General features: G+C 34.5%; 1 protein-coding gene and 1 long non-coding RNA gene across 2 annotated transcripts in view; one reads left to right on the top strand and one right to left on the bottom strand.

Moving 5' to 3' along the window:
* Positions 1–11,067, top strand: part of LOC137404094 (chromatin assembly factor 1 subunit B-like) — a 40,508-nt gene extending 29,441 nt beyond the window's left edge. Inside the window, exons 9-10 of the mRNA XM_068090248.1 lie at positions 8,422–8,547; positions 10,115–11,067. Coding sequence (XP_067946349.1) covers positions 8,422–8,547; positions 10,115–10,319 — 331 coding nt within the window. The 3' untranslated portion in view covers positions 10,320–11,067. The remainder of the gene's footprint in view (positions 1–8,421; positions 8,548–10,114) is intronic.
* A 476-nt stretch (positions 11,068–11,543) lies between these two features.
* On the bottom strand, positions 11,544–12,694 carry LOC137403695 (uncharacterized). The gene is made up of 2 exons (XR_010979611.1): positions 12,529–12,694; positions 11,544–11,822 (listed from the first exon to the last, which is right to left on the bottom strand). It is a non-coding gene; the product is annotated as an uncharacterized lncRNA (long non-coding RNA).
* Positions 12,695–17,950: the final 5,256 nt, after the last annotated feature.

Genomic DNA, 17,950 nt, shown 5'->3' with positions numbered 1-17,950 from the left:
TGAAAACTTGAAAGGGCGACAAAGGCAAACGCTCTCAGATAGGTTTCTCCTAAAACGGCCGGCTAGTCGTGAAAGCGAAACAAACGAAAATCAGCTAACCAGCGAGAAACTTCCAACTACGAACGCCGTAGAAATTTTAATTACGTTAAGTTAAAAATGACAGTTTGCTTTTTTAGGTTTGCTTCTAAGTTTGTCTTTTAAGACTGATAAAATCTAAATTTATCAAAGTCAACTGTTGCAATGAAAAATAACTCTCTATATAACTCTCTAGGATATCGCTCTCTCAGGCAAATGCTAGCGTTAGCTGCTATTGTATGTATTTAATTTTACATTTTAATTAATCACATTTCCTTGCATTATTTTTTATTTGTTGCTTTTTAAAAGCTTGTGGTAAGTTAGGACAATAACCAACATGTTCTTTCTGTTACAATATCTTGTTTTGCTTGTTTTATTTGCATTTTTTAGAGTATGGAAACTAGTCAATATATATTTAATTGTTCCATATATAAATAAATTGCACCAACATGCGAGTAAATTAACATACGAGCTCAGTCTCGGAACGCATTAAGCTCGTAAGTCGAAGTATGACTGTATAACGATCGCGAAAGGAATGGGTATGGTCCGAGTAATTTTTTCAGCCAATTGAAAGCGGTTCGTCTACGATACTGGTGTGCATGCACAGCTTTGACAATTCTGTGACTATCCGCCGAACATTTTCATGTTTCTGAATATGATAGTATATTTTGTGATTTCAGCCGAAACATTTATGCGATAGCCAATATCAATAACGAGGAGAGAGGCAGCCCTGCAACTAATGGCGTCCATTTGACATGTATCTTTCTTTTGAGCGTCTTAACTGCGATCAAGTTTTGTTGATTTTAATCTAAAAACATCCTGGCAGTCAGATCACCTCAAACATTAAAAACAATCGCAATTGATAGAAAACTATTGATACTCTCTGATAAAATCTATCAAAATACTGTATAAATTAAATTTTAAGGCTAAACTATAAGTGCTGAATCAAATCAATGCTTTATTCTGCGCTGGAAATTGAAACGAATTTACTCACTCATGTTTCTTTTCAACTATTTTTAGTTTGCTAAAGAAAGACTTCAGAGTCTTGCATTGTAGGTAACACTAAACTATGACTCAAACTGATTTGTCAATAATGCTTACACGAGTTAAGATTAACCAATCAAATTCTACTATCAATTACTTTTTCAATGAACATTTATGGTTCCTTTTTGTTACTTACTATAGAATTAACTGTCAGGTAATCCCAAAATATCTTCTGGTTACTTTCCGAATGCAAAAATGCCTACAGCTTCTTAAATGCAAAAAGTTGACTCGTTGTCACCAAAATTAAGCGAGGCAAGAATTTGGAATATTCCATTAGTGAGTGTCCCAAACAAAAAGGTGTTAGCTGTTAGTATATTGCGGGATGTAGTATAGGGAGTAATTAATAACAGCAATAAACATGTAGTAATCGTGTGATCGTCTGCTGGTGAGGGCGTGGTTGTAGGATTATCTGTCTCATCACTGCCATAATCTTCTTCACTCTTTCATCTCTCATTCAACCCTGATCTCTTCTCTTTTTAAGAGCACATTTGAAGGAGGCTCTATTGCAGCTAGTAAATTAAAAGGTGACATCTCAAATCACTACTTCTCACCATATTCCGTTGTTCAGAATGACCCTCGTCGCCATTGCCATGCTCTTGATCTCTGCCAAGTTATTAGACACTAATATTAGGTATATATTTCATCTCTGATGGTAACAGGAAAGGTTGTTCAGAAGCTGTGATGTGCATAAAAGTCCTTTTGGCGAAATATCTAGATTAGAAAGATTTTATACGTTGTTCAATTAAAAAACTGTTAATTAATACTAATAATTAATTATGTTGCACTATTAATGGTCTTATTTTACAATTTTATGTTATAAAATAGGTTTCACCAGAATATAATATTTCATGAATCATTACAAAATGCTCCAAATGCTAGGATTTATTGTATAAATGTGTATCGACTCATGGTTCTTTGCATTCCTCAGCCAGCATACAAATTTTTTGTCATAGGTTTAATTTCGAATCAATCATTTTCAATTCTTTTTGTAATTTTTTTTCAGTTTTTAAATTTCTTTGTTGAAAAAGTTTTTTTAAACTTGTAGATACTGTTTTTAAACTTTTCATCTTGTAGTATTTATATCATGACCTATGTTACATTTGTACAAAACCCGTGAATCGGTAATATGACCTCATTGAAAACAAACCTAGGCAAAACACGTGAAGGGCGTGGTACTTAACCAAAAGATATCACACTATTAAAGTGGAAAAGCCTTCCTGGTAAGATGTATTTTTTTATATTTTATTACTTGTTGTCTAAAAGCCCATGGTGATATATATAAAATACTGACGTTTTCAGCTTCACTTGTGGTTTATTTAGAAGGCTAATCCACTGATGTTTATCTTGTCAAGACTTTGGCCTCATGTAACTAGTTGCTAGTTAACAGTTGCTAGTTAACAGTTGCTAGTTAACAGTTGCTAGTTAACCGTTGCTAATTAACCGTTGCTAGTTAACAGTTTACTAGCATTGTTAACAGCTGTTGTTAACAGTTAACGTTGTTAACAGTTGGCAGGGATAATCTGAATAAGAGCCCCTTTTAGTCAAGTGTTTGCTTTTTCCCATTAACAGGGCTGTTTTGCGATAATCAAACAATGATCTTGAATTTTTGAAAATAAAAACAGTCAAAAAAGTTTTAGAAGGCAAGAATAGAATATCCTCATTAATTTTAGGCTTGCTAAAGCAGAATGGGCCTTTATGTGTTCGTATAATGTTAAGGCTTTCCACAAACATTGTTATTAAAATAGAGAGAAACGTGTTTGGAGTCTCGACATTTTCATCAATGATAAAAGTTGCTCCGATTGAAACTAATCAAATTTTGGAAACAAATGACTATATTTAGCAACACCTGATCAGCTGGTGTTCTACTCAGCTTGCGACTTTTCACTTTCTAAAATCTTTATGATTTGCTGAACGCAGGGCTCATTAGGTATTCAAGATGTTGTTACTCTTGCTTTATCTGAAGCACAAAAGTGGAGTTCATAAACCTTAAATCAACTTACTAAAGAAATCAATTCTTTACCCAATGAGCTCGAGATCACTCAACATCTAGTCCTATTTTTTGGAAAAATTCTTACCTTTGAACCAGATATTCTCGCTTAACATTTAATATACAGAGATTAGTGTTTTTTTGTAGTTATGTGGTAGAAATATTATTCAAAATTTCTTGGATTTTGCTAAATTGTTTTATTTGTGTTTTCAACCGAGTTCATTGCTTAATCTTGTTTAAAGCTGTTTTGCCTGAATTTTAAGAAAGAAAATTCAGGCAGAAGCAAAATGTTGCAAATGAATTTCATAAGCATCTTAAAAATCATTCAGCGTAACATAAGATTGTTGTAATTAAGTTTTCTGGCATATTGGCGAACTTTCCTGCAGATTTGATAACAGTTCAATAAATTATCTGTAAGCTAATAATTAAAGCCACTGAAGTTTGAATTCCATTTATAACACAATCATTTGTTGACGAAGATAAATGCGATATACGGTAATATAATACAATTTGCAAGGGTTTATAATTGTTCTGTGTTTGTAAAGCTGCGTAACCCTTCATAAGTTTATCAAGTTTCTTCATGAAAACTTGTTTCAGTATTTGGGCGACGATGGTTTGACGTAACAGCAATATACTATTTTAATAAGGCACAAAAACCTATTTTTAGTAATGGTTGCGACAACTGTAGTCAGTACGTCATTAGCTGTTACTGACTTGGGTATAATTGGGCGTTTGGCAATCAAGTAGGGAAGTTTGAGTTTTCAAGATGAGGATTTTAAAATAAGTATAAATAGGGGTTTTCCAAATGAGATAGGAATAGATATTTCCATTACAGGGTACATATAGAAGTTTTTTTTAAATAGGCTAAAGATATGAATTTTCAAGTTGGATGGCAAGAAGTTTTCAAGTTCATGCAGGGATAGGGTTTGTAAAATAGGGTCATCGGTATTTAAAATAGGTTAGGATGATGGTTTTTGAGATGGGATTGGGACAGAAAAGTTTCTTTACTAGGGTTGCGATATGTGTTTTTCAAATGTTTGGATGAAGGTTTCTAAAATGGTTACGGTTGCTGGTTATTGTTACAACCATTGTGGCTATGATAGCTGGGTACATGTAGAGTAAGTTCATGCAGGGATAGGGTTTGTAAAATAGGGTTACTGGTATTTAAAATAGGTTAGGATGATGGTTTTTGAAATGGGATTGGGATAGGAAAGTTTCTTTATTAGGGTTGCGATATGAGTTTTTCAAATGTTTGGATGAAGGTTTCTAAAATGATTACGGTTGCTGGTTATTGTTACAACCATTGTGGCTATGATAGCTGTTTTCAAATAGAGTTTATATCAAAGTCACAAAATATGATCGAGACGGGTGGGGGGTTTAGCCACCCAGATCAAGATCAGATAGTTCAATTATCATGTGGAGAGTGGATCTTTAGCCCAAAAGTAATTCATGAGTGTTAAGTTGCATGAATGTAAGTCTGCAGAAGTCTAGGTGACCATAGAATATTTAATGAGATTCATATTACAGTGTGGTTATAGCAAACACTAATCACACATTGATTGTGTGTTTGTTTGGGGACCACACTGGTAATGCAGTGATATCAGCAGTATTTGTAAAGTACAAAATATGCAAATTGAACTAGGGCAGATGTTGTTAACAGGGATAGGCCATGGTCTCTTGACAAGACAATGCCTGGCAGTTGTCTCTGGATTACTGTACACCGCTTAATCTCACTTTAATTCTCCATTAATCGTCTTCCGTCCACTTCTTCTCATCAGATCTGTCATTGTCTAGGTTCAATTCGAGGGTTTGTTTTACGGCGAAGAAGGATTGCGGTTGTCGGAAATAGCAGTGGGATATTGATTTAATGCAATAAAAAAATTTGACTTTTCCATAACTCTTATGAAAGACAAGCATCTCTACATAAAACTGTGTACTTTAGTTAGCTTTGGTTTTACAAAGTGACAAACCAGGTTGTGTCATGAAGGACAATGAGTAGTCAGTTGTTTGCTTTATTCTTTTTCGGGAAGTGTGGGGAGTGGCAATAATTGGTATTTATTTATTTTTTGACTATCAGACAAGCTGTGGGATTAAATAAATTGGCCAGTTTTTTAAATTTTGAATACCAGTGGTGGTGGGGTGAGTAAGAGCGGGTGATCGTTTTCAGTTTTTTGAATGTCAGAACTTGTGAGCTATCTAGTTGTACGTATCAGAGTAATATCAGTTACTAGCGAAAGCTCGTCATAGCAGGAGTAATAAAAACCAGTTGAGAAATGGTGGCAGGTAATATGATTGTCGTTGCTAACTTTTCATACCCACTCAATGTGAGTAACTAAGCTAAGTAAAGCTAGTATCTTAAGCTAGTCTAAATCTTCACTATAAGAGCTGTGCTCATAATTGTGCTTATAATCGTTGCATTACACATGATCTCTCACACAATCATGATTTTCAAGCGCACTAGTAGTTTCCAATAGTGTTTTGGCAAGGGCTTTAAGTGTATGTATTTTAACTGGTTTAATAAGTCCAGCATGTACGCAGTTATTCCATATTATGGCAAGTGGGCCATGTTGTGTAGTGGATAGCACGCCTGTCTGGAGAACCAGGTTTCCATGTTCAATTCCAGTATGAAGCGGTAAATCATGCAATCATTTTTGGCAGCTTCAAAAATACTTAGCTAAAAGTCACTACAAGTTTGTTTCAGAAAACAGGTTTGCTTGAAGCAACCTAGTAGTCATTTAAAACTAAGTATTTTTTTCTTTTTGTATACAGTGAAACTCGGATAACTCGTCCTATGATATCTCGAACACATGGTTAACTCGAACGGATTTGTTCGGCCCGTTCCCACGCAATGATAAATTGCTTTAAATAACTCGACTATAACTTGGTTAACTCGAACAGTTTTTTTGCCCAACGACTAACGAGACGGTTGTTATCGCTTTAGAATATCACTTTATTCCAAGCCATAGAGATAAACAATAAATTTTAGTAGTTCTTAGGCGTCATTATTACCACTATCGGCAAAATGTTTTCGTTAACGACTTTTCTATAGGTTTGCAAAAAATCAAATTTTACCAAACATCCGCTTTGGGATAGCCCTCCGCAAGCGAGGAGAAGCGAGGCAACATTCAGATAAACTTTAGGAAAAATCGGCAAAACTGGTTTTTGTTGAAACGCTCAAAAGAAAATGTCTTTTTTTCTGAGAGTTTCAACCGCGATCAAGTTTTGCCTATTTTAATCTGAAAACGTCCTGGCAGTCACATCACCTAAAACAAACAAACGAATCTTAAGTAATAAAAGGAAAATATTTATACTTTCTGATAAAAATTGTTAAAACATTACATGAGAGGTCCCTTAACTTGCAACAAGCAATCAATGCTTTTGATTTATATATAGCTTGTATATGTACTGATAAATACAATAATACATGCACTTGTGACAGTGTTCTCATAACTTGAACGCTCTGATAACTCGAACACTTTCTCTCGGTCCCGTGAAGTTCAAGTTAGCCGAGTTTCACTGTATATTATTATTATTATTATATATATATATATATATATATATTAGCCGAATGCCCGGGTAATTAAAAAGTTTTTGGACAAAATTTTTGTTTTTACCTAACATATACAACATTTACCATTCCAACGTTTAAATTTCATATCATGAGAAAATTGTTTTTTTGCAATTCAAATGAATTAAGAGAAAAAATAAAGCAACTGTAAAGGTTTTCAAACAATCGTAGCATTTAATTTTCATATAATGAAAGAAGTGTTTTGGTGAAATAAATTAGGAGAAAAATGAAACCGTAAAGGTTTTTAAATGTAAATGTGAAATCATTATCAAGTTAAATATAGTCTGTTATGCTACGATTACAATAAAAAATTATTTGGTATACAATTATGATTTTAGTTCGTTTCAGTGTTTGTATTATAAAGCAAAAATATGCAAACACCTTGTAAAAATCATCACTAAAAATTAGTGACAAAACAATATGTCAACCTTAGTAACTATAGTTACGTACAATAGCTTTAGTGCATTTTGTGGTTTTGGTCTGCAAGAAAATGTAACATTGCAATGTACTTTGTGGGAACGTAGTGCGGAGGATTTTTACCTTCGAAAGACAGACTTTAAATGAATTTAGCTTACTAAACACGTACTTGAAGAAAGTTTCAGTATGTATTTTAGTAAACTTTTAACATTTAACTAAAATTTTATCACTTATCTGTTTGCGAATCCGTTTTTACCATAACGTATAACGCCGAACTGAGATGGCGAGCAATGTATATTTCCTAATAATGTATATAATCAGTACACAAATTCCCAAATTTAGTATGGAGAGAAACTGTTTTTGTGTGGCGGGAAAACAAATTCACCCTAGTATGGCGAGGATGAAAAACCATCAGGGCAAAAAATATTTCATTACAGGCCATCGTAACCCGTAGGTGCCATGTATTAATTAACACGTCATCATGCTTGTGAAATCGTGAAAAGGGTATAGAGTAGGCCTATAGAGTACTAGTGATGGAATCATAAGAGCCTTTGTAGACTTGTGGTTCAATTATTGGTTTTTAAGTATACAGTTGCAATTTTCCGTGAGTTCAAATTCAGCATGATGCAATGCAAGCTTTTCATTCCAAGATTTTAATAGCTATAGCTGGACTCACAGAGTAACAGACACACAAACATTGAGATTTATCTAAATCACAAAGTTTGTCTGTCTATTAATAGTATAACTATTAAAATATTGAAATGAAGAATCTCTGTCACAGAAGGTTTGATCTCGGACACTCCCTTTCGCGAGTCCAATCCCTTACCAATTAAGCCATACAAGCTTGATGGATTCATTAGGCGATATATGTCGGTATGAGGGTGCAAATACACTACCACTCTCCATTACGGCGCAGCGTCATGGAGAGCGGTAGCTTAATTTTATGCATGCTCAGCCGTGAGAGCAAGAAATTAGCTCTTATTAGTAAGCTTACTCAAATTAGCCGTCGGCCATGTGCTATGCCAATGGCAAGTGTATTACCCCCCATTGTTTATAAGCTGATTTTTATACCTGTACAACATCGGGCATTCCACTAGCATATATACTAGCAAAATACCCGGCAGTAGAGATTTAGATAGAATACTTATATTGGTTAGCTACTGTCAGTTTCGTCCTTGTGCAGTCATCAGGTTGAAGATTTCGACTCGAGACAGTAGCTAACCAATATAAGTTTTCTATGTGGTTCTATACTAATTTATATACATGTATATATTGACTGCAAACATTATATCAACAATAATAAGGATAATAATAATAATATTGCTTGTAGTTTGCCTTACCGTATGGTCTACGCTGTCGTTACTCTCGACAACGTGCTGCTCTATGACACACAGCAAGAAGCTCCTTTTGCTAGCATTTCTTCTATTCATTATGAGCCTTTGACAGACGCCTCGTGGTAAGAACAAGCTTTATTCTAGGATGTAAGGCAATTGAGGTCATTGATGTATTCTGTCATTGTTGCAAGGAGCTGTTTACCAAGTTTAGAAAATATTTGTTACCATTGATATTTGTAGGGAAACGATTCTAAGAAGGGTAGTCAGTCTTTTCTGTTGTACATATACCGTACTTTTCGGACTATAAACCGCACCCCTATATAAGCCGCACCTGCTTTGTTTTCCAAAAAACGATAATAAAACAATACATAAGCCACACCTTTGTATAGGCCGCAGGACTCAGGACTGTGCTTTTAACGCGGCAGCAACTTTGCTGTTTAAAACGGAACAGTGCCGAACAGCACAGTTTCGTATTATCCAACGCTTTTTTACTTAGTGCCTAACGTAACTGTACCGTGAGGCATTGTTTCGTTTTTTTTTCACCGCTAGAGGCGCACTAATTTGAGATTCTGGTTAATGCGCCCTAGAGGTGAAGAAAAAAGCCACGGATTAGCCACACCCTTATATAAGCCGCATGGCTAAAATCATCAGAAAAAAGTAGCGGCTAACAGTCCGAAAAGTATGGTAACTATTTGTAGGTAGACCGGTAGTGGTAATGGTCGGTTATGATCAGAGGTTAATGGTTATTGTCAGTTATATCGTCATATAACATGAGTCCACTGTGTGTTATCAGATTTAAGGAGTTTGGCATCAGTAGCGGTTTGCGTTTTCATCAGTCATAAGTAGATTATAGTAAGTCATAGGTATATTATAGTAAGTCATAGGTTGATTATAGTAAGTCATAGATAGATTATAGTAAGTCATAGGTAGATTATAGTAAGTCATAGGTAGATTATAGTAAGTCATAGGTTGATTATAGTAAGTCATAGATAGATTATAGTAAGTCATAGGTAGATTATAGTAAGTCATAGGTTGATTATAGTAAGTCATAGATAGATTATAGTAAGTCATAGGTAGATTATAGTAAGTCATAGGTAGATTATAGTAAGTCATAGGTTGATTATAGTAAGTCATAGATAGATTATAGTAAGTCATAGGTAGATTATAGTAAGTCATAGGTTGATTATAGTTAGTCATAGGTTGATTATAGTTAGTCAAAGGCAGATTATACTAAGGCATAGGTAGATTATAATAAGTCATTGATAAATTATAGTAAGTCATTGACAAGTTATCGTAAGTCATTGATGGATTATCGGCGGTCAATTATGTATCGTCACCAATTATATGGATTATTATAAGTTGTTGTGGATTATCACTATTCATTAAGTGACCTGACACCGAAACAGGAAACTAAAAGGTTGATCGTACTGAGTGATTAAACCCAACACTTCCTTATAAACTTACTTATTTTGCTGTATCAACTTAGGACATTGCATTATGTCACTAAAACGTTAAACACCAATAACAGCAGCAATGATTTCATGCAAATTTTGTTTACTCCAAGAAACTCTACGGGTTTGGGCTATTGGCTAAACTGAACATTCTTTCCTACTAGACACTGTGATCTAACTTAACCATAGTACATGCGTTAGAATTAGCTTGTTATTTTACTCTTTAGAAATATTTCAGGGCATCTGATGGGTCGCACCTCATAGTCTCTTCGATAGATGGATTCTGCACTATCATTACCTTGGATACGAAAAAACTTGGAACAGAGTATCAGGCGGAAGACAGCACCACGAAATCATCTCACCTGAGTGCCAGTGTCTCTGCTAGCACCAGTGTCTCGGCTACCCCGTCCCCAACTCCTTGCAGTTTACCCGCTACGTGCTAACCTTTTGTTACCATTGCTGGGTTTTTATAACTTTGTTACAGATTTTCCTCACAAACTATGACTAATTACCAAGTTTGTTTTTGAAGATGAATGTACACTGTTTTAGTAGATCTTGTCAGAGAGTATAGGTATTTTTCTATCATTTGCAACTGTTTTTGATGTTTGAGGTGATCTGATTGCTAGAATGTTTCAAGGATGTTTCAAGGTTAAAATCGACAAAATCTAATTGAGGTTAAAGCACTCAGATTCAAATAAAAGTATGACTACTGCGTCTACAGTTGCACTTCAGCAAATAGACCGTCGATTAGTGACGTGCTGCGACAAGAATGCAATAGCCGTTATTAATACGAAAGAGACAGACAGTCGCCCAACCAGTGATGTCATTTTGGCAGTTATTTTACTTCAGATCATTTTAACCGCCATCAAATTTTGTTGATTTTAATATTGAAATATCCTGGCAGTCAGATCACCTCGAACATCAAATACAATCACAAGTGATAAAAAAGATCAATACTTTCTGATAAGATCTATTAAAACTTGGTGTAAGTTCGTCTTCAAGGTCTTAGTGCATGTTTTGTAATTCGTTTAAAAAATGTATCTATTATTTTAGAATAAATATACCTAGCAGTCGTATCCATATCGCTCTTGTTTTTCAGACAACTTGTTGACCGCTTAGACTGTTTTTCATCTTTTTAATAAAACTTGAAAAAGTTCAAACTTGGGTAATTTTATAGGCTTCTCCATTAGCTCTGTCAGTTTGAAGCTGTGTTATTTTTCATGAAGTTTTCATGTCATCAATATATCTCAGGTTGGAATACGTTGTAGAGTTACCATTTCTGGGACATGCTAGTATAATAATTAGTAATAATAATAATATCAAAGAAATTATATAATAAATTATTATAATTAATAAGTTTATTATAATTTACATAATAATTATTGATAATAGTATAGAGGAAAATAAACTTGATAAAAAAGTTTTTTCAAATGTTGGGATATTTAGCTATTCAAACAACTAATATCGTCGATTATGTGTTGAACAATTTTGTAGACTACATTTCTATTTAAATTTGTTCGAGTTCACTTCATTACTGCTGTTCCAAGGTCATAGTGCAGTCAGCAGCCTCAATAGTCAACCTTTTATTAGAGTAGCAAAGACAACTTACAATACTGTTGAGGAATAACTCTGTTTTAAGTTCTCAGTTATAAAAGCTTGGGCACAAGTATTTCATTTTATAGTATATTTCAGCATATAGTATATTTATGTAGTTCAATAAATAAATAACCCTCATTACCGGAAAAGCCATAAAACTCATGTTCAGTCCATGATATAAAGTAAAAATATGTTTCCCATGAAGTTATCTCATTTTGTCATAGAGTTATCTTATTTTTGTGGAGCAACAAAAAATTCAACTTTAAGCATAAGTCGTGTATTGGGTTGAGGTTGATGGGGTCGTGCCAGGAGTAGTTGCGATGTCATAGATCGGTGGTTGTCGAAGCAACCTGCAATATGAAATAAAGAGCTATTAAAATACATTCCAAGTTAAAGAAATTGCTGAGGTACATATGAAAGATTGACAAAGAGTTAATCCATGTTTACACTTTTGCTGCCTTGCTTATCTTGTCAACAATCTTTTGGGTTTTTTAAGCAATAAAAAACGTTTTTGCTACTAAAACTAAAAACCATTTTTATTTTAAAAATAGACCAAAGTTATTGTTTTTTTAAAACAAAAACCTTTTTGGAAAAAACGGTTTTTGTTTAAATTCTCAGTTTTTCACAACTGAACATTTGTAAAGTTAATTAATTGCTACTGGCACATTTACTTGGTCATGATTAGCCTAACAAATGTTGTAGAAGTCTAATGCGTAATCGTTTGAGAATTTTATTAGTTTTAAATTTGGGAATTCTCATCAGAAATTCTTGAGAATTGTGAATTTAATTTGGAATTTTTTAATCATTTCTATCGATCATATTTATTATTCTTGCTCTGTTTTTTCGATTTCATATGATGCAGGTTTGTTTCACTTTAAAACAGCCAATATCCTACATATATTATTTTTAAAAGTTTTAAGCTAGGTACTTTCAAATATGTTTTCACAGGAAAGTGAAATGATATAGCAATAAAGTGAAATATTAGTTATTTTCAAATAATATTTATTGAGTCATGTAATTTACAAAAGCACATTTCTACAACATTTAGATACTTGCCTTCTGATTTCCCTCAATGATCCTCCAAATCTTTGGTTACCAAAAACTCTCAATGGAAACCTTCTAATTGGATGTGCTAATCGCCGACCTTCATAGAATTGCTGAGCGTCAAAAAGTTGAGCTGATGAGACGCTCAAAACTATAACTAAGACGATTAGAATCTTTGCCTCCATCTTTTTCTAAAAAAAAGTGAAATCTAGTAATTGTGAACAATGCATATTAAATTGTATTTCATGAAACTGGATCTATTTGAAGAATCAAGTTGTGATGAACAAGGAATTATCCTAGATATAATTTCTTAAATGGAGCCATATTCGAGTGCTTCTATGAAAGCTTTGCTTATTTCTTGTGTGGTCTTAGATCACCCATGCTGGCTCTCTATTCAGATTAGATTAGAGTTTACAATGATTAGTAGATTTAGTAATAGCTATTAGTAAACTAACTGTTAGATTACTGGTTTAATCAAATCAGTTCCAGATTTAAACCCTGCTGGTCGTCGTTATTCTCTGTACTAAGCTCTGGGGGTTCAAGAATGAGTCTCATCTTTGGAACGATCCTGAGCTGTGTGAGCAACCCCTCAAAGATCGAGTGTGATGTCTGCCTAGCCTACTGCAAGCAGAGGCTGTGTGTGTCTTTAAGAGCATTGTTGCACAAAAATTGGCTTCTGTGATCTTGGCTGAACATGTCTGAGTTCAGTGGCAAGGGAATGGCGACGGCTGGAAACATCCCCAGTTGCAGAAAATGATTTAAGGTTGGATCTCATTCCTGTCACCACTGTTGGTCTGGTTGGTAAAATGAACCCCAACCTGTTGTTGCCGGTCAGGTGTTGTAGACCACGGCTGCTGATCATAAGCTAAACCACAACCATATGATATAAAAAATGGCAACATGTCAAGCACTTCTTCATCTCATCCTACTGTAATAGTCAACCCTTTTCCTCATTTATCATAGAATTATCTGACAATGGATTTGGAATATGAGATCTTGTGGTTAGCTAATCTCTCTTCCACACTGGTAGCTCTTTTGAGTGTGACTCCTTCAGCGAAGCTATGATATCACACAGATTATATCTAGTATTAGGTAGTTGACGTGTAGGTTGAGATATTCTTATTTCTCATCATAACAACTGTAAAGTTACAGCCATGTCGAAGCTTCAGAGAAGTCGCAGAATAGCATAACTGTTAAAGAAATTAGCTTCCCTTTTCTGAAGTGAATTAGTAGAAAAGTACGCCATGTTCCGTTCTCATGTTATACTACTATGATTCTGATGACTCAGTTATTAAACTTAACGGTGGTAATTTAGTTTTGCTTCACTCAAGATATTTCACCATCTGCAGTTAAGTTCCTGCAGTGCTAGTAAGTTTCATGTGTATACGATGCCACTCCATTGACTATTGACTATTGAGCACACTGATCTCACGCTAAAGAATTTGTGTTTGTAATGGAGAAGTGGTGGATGGAATCTAGCTTTGCATCAGAACTTTTTTAGTTGTAATTTTGTTTCATCTTTCAACAAATATCTCTTATGGCAATGATTTACAGCCCCCACAAACTGGGGGCTGTAAATCATTGGTTATGGATAAAAACAGTAAACTAAACTACATTTTCTGCCGCCTCGGCTTGTTTTTCCGAAATCAGCCCACATCCTGAGAACCAAACCATGTCTGCTCTCTTTTATACATAGTAAGTTGGTATACGTGCTACTTTTGAGAGCAGCTGAATACCATTTCCTTAAACACTATAATTCAAAGCCAAATAAAATCTTATAATAATATATATAAACAAAGTATGGAGTGGTTAAAAGTTAGTTGCACTACCTTGTTCAATTAAAGTGCTACTTGTGCTGTTGTGCAATTAAATTTTAGTCACTCTATATCTTATTTTAGCTTCAAAGCTAAAATAGTTTGATTGGGGTGACTTCATGCATAAAGCCCTCAACTTCAGAAAGATATATTTCTGAAGTTGAGGGCTTTATGCATGAAGTCACCCCAATCAAACTGGTTTTTAAAGTATACATATATACAAAGTAACATCCAAAGCTCGTACTTACCTTTGGTGAAACCAGCTGCTGTGTTCACAGGTGTTGACTCAATGCAGTTATAAAGCAGTCTGTTTTCATCAAACACAAATCCACCATTTTATTCTGAGCAGCACACAAGTCATGCTGCCTCTGCCAACCTTCAGACAGATCATCCCCTGATGCTCACTAGTACCAACTAGTAAATCCCTAGAGCAATGTGAGTCGTATCTGAGATACTAAGACATGCCTGACAGTCATTTCAGTTGATCCACATGTTTTCCAAGATTACAGCTAATCTTAATAGAGAGTAAGGAAGGATTAATGCATTTGATCCACAAAGGACGATTTGAATTTAAATCTTGAATCTTAGCCGATAGGAGAAATTCTCAATGATATCTAGTAGACCCCATCAATTGTTTGTACTTGTAAGAAGTTCGTATACACGCTATTTTTGAGATCAATTAAATATGTCCTTGAACACCACAGTTCAAAACCAAATAAAAATTTACAATATTATATAAAGTAATTTCTAAAGCTTTTTTCACTTTAGGAGGTTACTACACAAATACACGTGTATATTTGTAATACATGTGTAATATACTATATAAAGTATAATAATATTATGCAATAAAAAATACCCATGTGTAGTGTAGTGTCTTTGTTCAAGAAGATTTCACCTCATGTTTTTGCAGTCAAAATGTCAACTACTCAAAATATCAATAAAATAGCTGCTATCAATAGAAATACCAATAGAGTGGTCTAGAACTCCTGACTAGATAGAAATACCAATAGAGTAGTCTAGAACTCCTGACTAGTGGACAACTGGTTTGGGCTCAATTCCTAAAAAGGTCACTGGTAGTAACAGGAATGACATCCCACCTTAAATTGCTCTCCACAACTAGACATGCATCCAGCCATCGGGGTTACCTTGCCACTGAACTCAAACACATCCAGTATTAAGGGACATGTGTGAGCCCCCTTTCTTTTGTGATAGTTTCAGCCAAAATCACAGAATCTCTGTTTGAACAACAATGCTGTTTAAAAAAACACATTCACACCTCGTGTAAGCTATTCGTATGTTGTAAGCTAAACAGACATACGAACTCTATGTTACAAGCTATAATAAGTCTCACTAGATGCACTGTAAGTGCAAGTGCTGCATACGCTGACTAAATACAGACTGTTACAGCAGGTTTAGCAGCAAGTAACGATCAAATAAGTTTTGTATTATTAAGGGCAACACTATAGAACTGGCATTTGTTTTAAGGCGTATGCACTCCATAATGCTTGGCTGAACTTTTAAGTGTGGGGGTGAAAATTGTGTCTTATCATGGCTAGGAAAAAATTCGTCCTTATGCCACCCGCAGTGCAACTGGCGATTGCTAATAAGAAGAAAGCCGCTGGCTTTAATGCTTTCGGCCTGTAATATCAAAAACATATCAATCATGTTATTCGGTTCTTAATGAGCACTCGCAGTGAATCTGGCGTTGCACGGCATTTCTTCCATTTTCAATTCGATAGTCCAGGGTGTTTAAAAAGGCATTTAATTTAAATGTTCGTCAAAACATTTAAATTAAATGTTTTGACGAACCAGATAGATTGTATCAAGATAAATTTGACAAAACTTAATCGCGGTTTAAACGCTAAGATCAAGTGAAAGTGCGACTATGATGTCTATAGTTGCAAAGAGACTGACAGAATATAAACGTGTAACGCCACAGAATAGAGATACATAAAGCCACAACTTGAACTCACTAGCCGATACCAACTAGTGACGTTATTTCTGCACTTATTTTTCTGCTGAGCATTTTAAACTTTTATCTTTAAGCTTTTAAGCTTTTTTAACTTTGATCAAGTTTTGTTGATTTCAATCTTGAAACATTCTGGTATTCAGATCACCTCAAACATCAAAAGCAATCGCAAATCATAAACAATACCGATAATTTCCAATAAAATCTAGAATTTTGTAAGTTCATCTTTAAAATGGACTCTTATCAGTACTCAGATGTGATCATTAGATCATAAATAGTTCGGTGCCATATATGAGCAATTGACTCACTCCGTTGTTATACATGTAGCAAAGGTGTGTTTGTTGTTTTCACAAAATAGTCCACAGACAGACACAAACCAGCAAAATTAGATGTCTTTTACTAAATTTAAAATTGGTTTGAAATCAACTGGTACTGACTGTCATTGGAACATTAAAATATACATTGAACTATTTTCATGTTGCGCAAAGAATTTCAAATAACCGCATCCAATTTTATATTTTCAACGAGGAACAAATTGTTAGTAACTGTAATGGTCTTTTTGTTGATTGATGTAGTCGTCCTCAGAGAAACGCTCCAAGGAAACTCTTGAGCAATAATATTATTTTCAAAGCAAGAATTTTTAACGGTCCTTAAAACGAGGAACAAGCCAACACTAAGTATACACATATGCAGATCTAAAAACAAAAATCAGGGCAGTAAATTCTTCAAGATCGTTATGCGGTGTATGTAATGCCACAATCTTGCAGATGTAATAGTGCTTTTATGCTATTGTTACCACAGCTCCTCAGAGAACCTGATCATGTAATTTATTGACTTTGTTTGACCTTGAGATACATCTTCTATATAAATCCAATATTTCTAAAGATATTAGTATATGGTAGTGGTATTATGGTAAAGATTTACAAAACTGTTTATTTGGTTGTCTTTCATCTATCCATATTGTTAAGGTCAAGCGCCTTCCCTTAACAGGCTACTGCAATTCACCCCTGTTTCAGGCAGAGAAAGAGTGTATGAGTTCAAAGTGAATAAGTTTGTATTTGACTGTAAGCGCCACAATCAATGTACAACAGAGGCATTCACAACTCCACTGGGAGCCTGGCCCATCTTGCCAAGTCACCCAATTTACTACCATATAAAAGGAAGGTGGATATGTACAAAAACAAGTAAAAACATAGCACACAGTCGAAACTGAATATAATAATAATATAAAAAGAAGTATAAGTATGATTAAATAATTATTGGCGTCGCCGATTAAAAAACGTACAGAGTAATAAGAAATAAGTATATACAACAGACAGGGAAGACGAATCACGATATTTAAAAGGACAAGACAGTATAAGGCATATAGGAGTAAAGAAAGTAAATGCAACGTCCGCCACAATACATCAATTTCTATTTGTTGAAGTTGTCAAATAGCAAGAACTAGTTCTCTGACAGTCTGGATCACCGAGAGAGATCGTCAGGTGTAATAACTATATGCACAAGTATTCATAGTATTTGCAACTATAAACCTATGATTTCACAAGTAGCAAGACTGTTGAGTGACACAGATGGTATTGTGTTTGGCTGCTAGTCCAAGTTTGAATCCTGTGTGACGCAATTCTTTTTATTAACCTCTAATCATGGTTTC

Source organism: Watersipora subatra, chromosome 9, assembly GCF_963576615.1.
Source record: "Watersipora subatra chromosome 9, tzWatSuba1.1, whole genome shotgun sequence".
In the NCBI taxonomy this organism is placed as follows: Eukaryota; Metazoa; Bryozoa; class Gymnolaemata; order Cheilostomatida; family Watersiporidae; genus Watersipora; species Watersipora subatra.
This window is presented reverse-complemented; position numbering and strand designations above follow the sequence as displayed.